We start from the raw sequence: 6,962 nt of genomic DNA on the forward strand, positions 1-6,962 counted from the left end.
AAGAAAATATTATTTCTCTGGTACGTTTTGAAAAATAGCCAGAAGCACCGTAATGAATATGTGCTTTTTACCGAATGACTAAAAGGGTGAAATGGTTCTGTAACTCATAAAAGAAAATATATGAGGAGAACTGTAAGACAAGCTTTACAGGTACAGTTAAAACCACAGATATGGTCAGTGATAAGTAACAGATTACTTTTCATACTGTACTGTACAGAATGTCTTCAAAGGTCTTCTCGCCATTTCTAAGGTTTCATAATGTATCACATTAAGCAACTTCCTGTATCTGACTAAACTCTCTTCACGTCTGCCTCCCGTCTTTAAACAAAATCTGCTCCTTTTCTCCCAAAGAAGCTAAAGATTGGTTTCACTAGATAACAAACAACAGTGGGACAACACAAAGTAATCCCCTGTACAAAACTCAACACAAATACAAGATTACAGAGATGCACTGAGTAGTGGAAAGAAAAGACAGCTAAGTGTGGGTAGCAGAACCACGACACAATAAAGAGAATGAATAGAAAGAAACGAAAACATAAGAACTGAATTTACACAAGGCACAAAAGATAGCTACAGCACATCCTATGCACTGGTATGCAAAAGAACAATAAAAAATGCAGTTTATAAAACTACAGCTTGAAGGCCTATCACAGCAAAGGAATGCTTATCGTTTAAACAAGCATGCTGAGAAGTATGAAGGTATTCAGACAAGATTCAAAGGAGATTGTGATTTGCATATTTGTGCTATACTTGAAAACAAAAACCCTGAAATCTTACAGAAAGATTCCATTTGTGTAAAAATTCTGGGAAATGCCATTCATTGGAAGAACAGACATAAAATCAACCTAATATTCTTTTCAACTGAAGTCACAAGGCTTGAATTAAATACGGTCATGAGCATAGCGAGATTGAAAATTCTGTAGTCGCACTAAAAAACATCACAGCAACTGTTAAGATCCACTGTATTCCTAAGTGTTGGAGAAAAGTGTCTGGGGTAAGATTTGACTTTAAGTACATCTCTCAGACAGCCAGCAATGTTCACAAATTTGATCATCTTACCAAAGTGGAACACAAAGAAACACTTGTTTTAGACATGTTAAAGGAAACCAGACAGAAAATAGGGGAAACTACAAAGCAACACCACATCATCATGTTTTTTTCCCCTTTAAATCCCTGCAGAACTGATGACCGAGATTCTCCACGTCTACTGACCAATATGCCAAACAGACCAGACTACAAAAAAAGTCTGCCACAAATGTATATGAGCATTTCAGCCAAACCTACGACTGGAAACAGAAGCCTAAGTTGCTTTGCATATATTGTAATTTATGTAAAACCTGACTTTTTATATTTGCACTTGAAATATGCATTTGGAGGGACATGTCCTTCAAACAGATTTAATGCCAGAAGAAGTTGACACATTAAAAGATGCTGTCAGACATATTTAAAATTCACATGACAAAAGCACTATGTATGCATAACCATACTAATCACAGTTTACTTTAATTATAGTTTGGGAACATGTTTTGTATTCACAGTGAAGAGCTGTCTTCCTGTCTGTGGCACAACTAAAACTGAGATGCTCTTGTGGCTACCTGAAACCACTATTTATGACCAGGACTAATTGAATTATTAGATAAAAACTTTACTCTTTGTCTGACAGGAATGTTTTCTTACAGTGTCAGCAAAACACTGGTGAAATATTTCTATATATATAAAGCTGAATTGGAGTGGTGCAAATCAAACACAATAAGATAATTACTTCTCAAAATCTACTAACCACTGAACTAGACAACATTAGCCCACAATATGTCCTTTTAAGAAAGGCAAAATAGATATATTCTGATTTCCTTTTCTCTTTCCGTTGGCCTGTCAGAGCTCTGTAAAGTAGGTTTCAGCTCGATCTTTAGTTGCAAGGATTTCAACATGTTTTGTATGAATGTTTTGTACATTATGTCTATGATTGTAGTTACACATCGCTGCTAAACCACAAAAATGCATTGCACAAGCACAAAACAAAGTTTCGTTTTCATTTGCAGCTGCTCACCTTCTTTGTCATTAATGCCCACTCACTCAGTTCTTTTTCCTTTCCACCTCTTTCTCTCTCTTTAGTGATTGAGTAAAAATGGCTTTCAAATGTCGATATCAATAATTTAAGTGTCCGTAACCATTCAAAGTTGGGCCCACATTTGACCCAGCTCAGGAGGAGAGTAACGACATGCGCAAACTAATTCAGATAAACCACCAATGGAGCTTTAAACTGCATCATTGTGTTGCGTCGACGTACATCAGCGCTCGTTTCGGCCGGACACTTCATGGAGCATTAGCAGGATGAACCTCTGATGATAGCTTGTGCTCTGCAGCCCTGCTTAAGTTACCTCAGTCAGTGCAGGCCTTAATGGGACAAAGACATTTAGAAAGCAAGCATTGGTAATGTGATCCCACTGGCTCACTGCTCAAGCTAGAGCTTGTCCATTGTATTAGCTTTGAGAGCCACGCAGTATCTACATAAAGTAGTTTTAAAATTTTAGAGGCTTATGAGCGTAATTTCTGCACTGACATAACTGTGATATTTGACCATTACATGTTGGACACTCTGTGACTCTGATAAAAGTTTCATTCAAATATACATCATGTTGGCTTCAGTCTGTTATAATATACTGTACCAATTGTTATCTTCATTTTCACACTGTATAACAATAACTTCAAAATGATAACAACTTCTCTCAACAAACACACTAAGTGTAAACACAGACAGGTATATAGATACTTCCTTCTTGTTCCTATAAATTCAGAAAAAGGCACTAATGAGATGGAAAAAAATCATTTAAATATCAAATTGTCCTGAGTATATTCATGAAACCTTGTCATTTCTACAAGGAAAAAATGTGACAACAGGGTAAGCTTTGTTGTTTTATACCCAGTCATACATAGTAATACAGTGTTTACAACTGTTCAATCTATTGACCGCCACTCATGTTAAACTTGGTTAAACCTACAATATCCTCCACAGATATATTTTAGAGAGAATAAGGAACAGGAATAATACCTGTACATTTGGGTAAAGCAGCTTCTCACATTATTTTTCTCCCCAAATGTTTGTGTCAATACATGGACAGCATCTTTAGACTAGTTCTGTCCTCTGCTCACTGCCACTGATCATAATACTGGTGACTGCTGACAGTAATCTGCAAACCTCCTATGCTTGTCTAAGATAAGGAAGTCAACACAATTGAAACACTGAGTCAGGATATCAGGATTTTCCCAAAGCTCCTTTAGAAGATGATTACTAGTGTACTTTAACACTGCCTTGTAAACTCATTTATTCCAAAGGAGATGTGTAACACATAATGCTACAAACACTAACATCCTATTGGTAGGGTTAAAAAAGGTTGCTGTCTTACTTTCCCCTCCAGGAGTGTTTGGTTGTGTAGAAACAGGCCAGGTCTTTGTTGTCCTTGACGACATTCATCTTTTCACAGGACCTACGACACATAAAGAAAGACATTATGACTTGGATAACAGTACAAGGAACTGAGCTATAGTTTCAAAACAGAAAAGGGTCAAGAACAAAATGAATTAAAGATCTTAAATTAAGTTCCTCTATGGTAAGTATTGTATTTTTAGTTGCACTATGAAGCTACCAAAAACTTGAACCCTGACCTTTACAAGTCATTATTACACCAAAGTTATGTAACACGTATCCCAATATACTGCAACACACACTTCACACAGTCATTCAACATTTTTCAGCTCAGAGGGAAAGACTCCGACCAGACTCTCCCTCAGCTGCAGAACCAACACTGGATAAACAGTGATTATCCAACAACAGAGGACTCCATCTTTCTATGACTGACTGATTCTTCACCATTATTAAATCACTAAGACATCAATACAGCCAGGAACACACGACTTATGAATTACTATAGCCATGACTTTTTTATGTCCTCAATCTCTCTTTCATGGTTGCATTTATGCAGGCTGACTTTGAAAAGTGGCACACTATGGACCCACCAGGATATAACCTGCTCAGCACAAACAGAGGGGAGGTAAACGTCTCCATTCCATGCTGATATTCTAGGCACAAAAAAACACAACAGTGCACCAGCTGAGCATGTGTCAATATGGTCTGCTGTAGAGCCAAAGTGGATTATTGATCGTTTGTAGACAAACAGAGGTTGGGCTATGTCTTCATGTTTGTCCAGACGCTTAATAAGAATAAAGAATGTCATTGTCAGTCAACCTAAGAGTAACTGCTGGATGGTTTGGTCTTATAGCTCTGTTAGACTGTCATAAACAAATCAAAGATGAAGGCTTCAAAGCCAAACCAGTTACCAGAACATAGTAATAAAAAAAAGAGGGAATAACTGCCTCTCCTATCCTTAGTGCAGTAATTTGCTGGCGGCTGCACTGTGACAAGGGGAACCTGTGTCAGCACTCTGCCAGGATCCTGGAAAAATCTGACTCCAGTTTTCCTTCCTCTCCATTTCAATGTGCAAATGAAGCAGGGAAGAGCAAAATAAGCCCAAATAATGCACTAATTCACACACCAAGGGGGATAAATGTCAAGAGGTCACAGAAGGCAGGACGTAAAATAAAAGCAAGACAGTTTTGAGTGCCTCAACACTGGAGGTCCTTTAAAAGTTAACCAGGTTTCACATCTCAATGGCTGAGCCTCCATGGGACAAACACAGTCGCAAATGGTCCAGAACCAAGCTTTGCATCAACATTTCTTTTTCAAATAAGCATTCATCGAGCAGCGTAATTAATTTCATCCAAAGCGTGGGCTGACGGCATTCACAACGAGAGATAGAATTAAGCGCTGCATAGTTTGCTCTTTCATGAAGCAGAGGGTAGTGCCCTTTTTATTATATTGCTGTGATGAGCATGACAAAAGGCAAAGGCAGATATTCCAGCATTGGGTCATGTGATTACCACTCCTAGTTCAACTTGCCTGTATGTAGATCAATCTTGACAGATTTAAAAACAAATCAACAAAAGGACTGCAAAGTAAACGCATCTCTTTTTTTTTAGAAATTTTGACAATACAGGTTTTTCGCTTCTGTAATTGGATAGGTGTGACAGATGGTACAATCCCTAAGTACATACCGCCACTTGCTTTCAGTAAGGAGGCCTGCTAATGGGATTTTATGAAAACTCTAAAAAGGAACTTATCTGAACAACTGAAAACAGGCTGTCAGCCACACAGTACTAGTAGTAGGTACCCACTAGTTACACCACAGCCACAGATTATATGCGTTATGGCATTGTGGTCAGATAATTATTAATAAGCTTCTTTTTTTTTAGTGCTCTGCCTATTTGTTTGGCCTCAGTTTGTATTCTCTTCACTATATAGAAAAGAAAAGCTTGCATTAAATGATTCCTTTAGAAAAGCACAGATAATTAGAAAACTTCTTCAGCATCAGCGTGGGTACAAGGTTCAAACCATCATGTGACATTACATCAGTACATGGACCTGATGATTTAATATATTACCAATTCAAATTTTTGTCCATATAAAATGCTATTTGGATGCCTGGCCTTTAAAGTAATATGGCTAACAAAGAAAACACATCTGTGTGCATCTGGACTGTCAGGATCACATCAAATATTTTAAAGAGCACTGACAAAGCCAAACACATAATGAGAACAAAAGGCTGTTAACTGCATTGTGGTTTTCTTCTTTGGAGCCTTTTTTACTGTCCCGAAGACATATCGCAACACTACTCTGTACTTGCCAATAATATGAAGCAATCTCTCTGCTAAGACGAGAACTTTGATGTGGCACTGTTAGTAATCCAGAAAGCACTTGTTTGCAAAATATAGATCTTTAACAGACTGGAGTAGAGATGCAAAAACTGAAGTCACACGAGAAGCTTTAAAAGAGTAATTGCAATTCTTAAGTCAATTTCAGGATGTGTGCTAGCTCCCGATCTGTCAAGTAAATCCATGACAAACAGCATTAACGTTACCTGGATCTCAAGCAGCTAGCCAAACTCTGCTTCATTGCAGCAGGCCTACACGGTTAACTGTCTGGCTAAAGACTAGCACAGCTTGCGATATCGACATTATTGCTCCGCTTCAGCAGAACAACAATGATAGCCCAAATACTTCTGTTATCAGCGTTTGCTTGCAAAATGCAGAAAAGGGGGGCTGTGGCAGGCCAATGTTGGGTGTTAGCCCCAAGCTAGCGGCTAACTAGCCCATCACTCAGGCTTTATGGGAGAGCTAGCTAGTCGCATTAGCAGCGGGGTTCAATCAAGCAAACGTGCACAAGAGGCAAAGTGGCAGGTGCTAACGGGTGCAGTTACCTGTAAAATCGCTAGCGGGTGTTATTCGTAGCCGTCCCTCAGCCCACCACCCTCCTCCGAGTGCGACCGGTGCGTCTCTGTTTTCCCACTCTGGTGCTGAAGGTGCTCAGTTACGCCGTATTTCCCCCCAACAGAACTCAGGACGCTGCCATATTCCTGATACCAAAAGCGAGCTGCTGCGCATGCGCGAGGCCTGCCTGTCATGCGGCTGTCAGCTGATTGGTTTGTCTGGAAGAGGAATTAGCGAGAGACCTGATCCCGGGTCGGTTTTTCTTTCATTCCTTCCGCGTTTGAATTGATAGATACAGTCGAAACCGACCTGAGAACAGATTAGTGTAGCTGTCTACTGCGGAACGAGGGGTAATAGTTTTTTTTTCATTTGGGTTAATTAGAAAGGAAGTAGTTAATGAGAAACAGCATGGAAACTAGACGGAAAGCAACAGTTACTTTTATTTTATTTTATTAACCAAAGAGTCAACCATAGATAGATTATATACACTAACGTTATTTTGACAGTCATCTTGCTAAAATGATCTTGGTGGATTAACCTGATGAATTGGAGAATATATTACATGTTGCTGTTTCTTCTCTATTTTTCTATTTACCTATTTCTCTCTGAATACTCAAAGGATAATTCAACGTGATCATTTA

General features: G+C 38.8%; 1 protein-coding gene across 4 annotated transcripts in view; it reads right to left on the reverse strand.

The window, feature by feature from the left end:
* LOC111563834 (dnaJ homolog subfamily C member 13) overlaps nt 1-6,481 on the reverse strand; it is a 33,904-nt gene extending 27,423 nt beyond the window's left edge. For all 4 annotated transcript variants that reach the window (XM_023263094.3, XM_035944861.2, XM_023263093.3 and 1 more), the window contains exons 1-2: nt 6,312-6,481; nt 3,405-3,485 (exon numbers count right to left, since the gene is read on the reverse strand). In XM_023263094.3, coding sequence (XP_023118862.2) covers nt 3,405-3,472 — 68 coding nt within the window. In that variant the 5' untranslated portion in view covers nt 3,473-3,485; nt 6,312-6,481. The remainder of the gene's footprint in view (nt 1-3,404; nt 3,486-6,311) is intronic.
* Between the last annotated feature and the right edge of the window lie 481 nt (nt 6,482-6,962).

Source organism: Amphiprion ocellaris, chromosome 22, assembly GCF_022539595.1.
Source record: "Amphiprion ocellaris isolate individual 3 ecotype Okinawa chromosome 22, ASM2253959v1, whole genome shotgun sequence".
Taxonomy (NCBI): Eukaryota; Metazoa; Chordata; class Actinopteri; family Pomacentridae; genus Amphiprion; species Amphiprion ocellaris.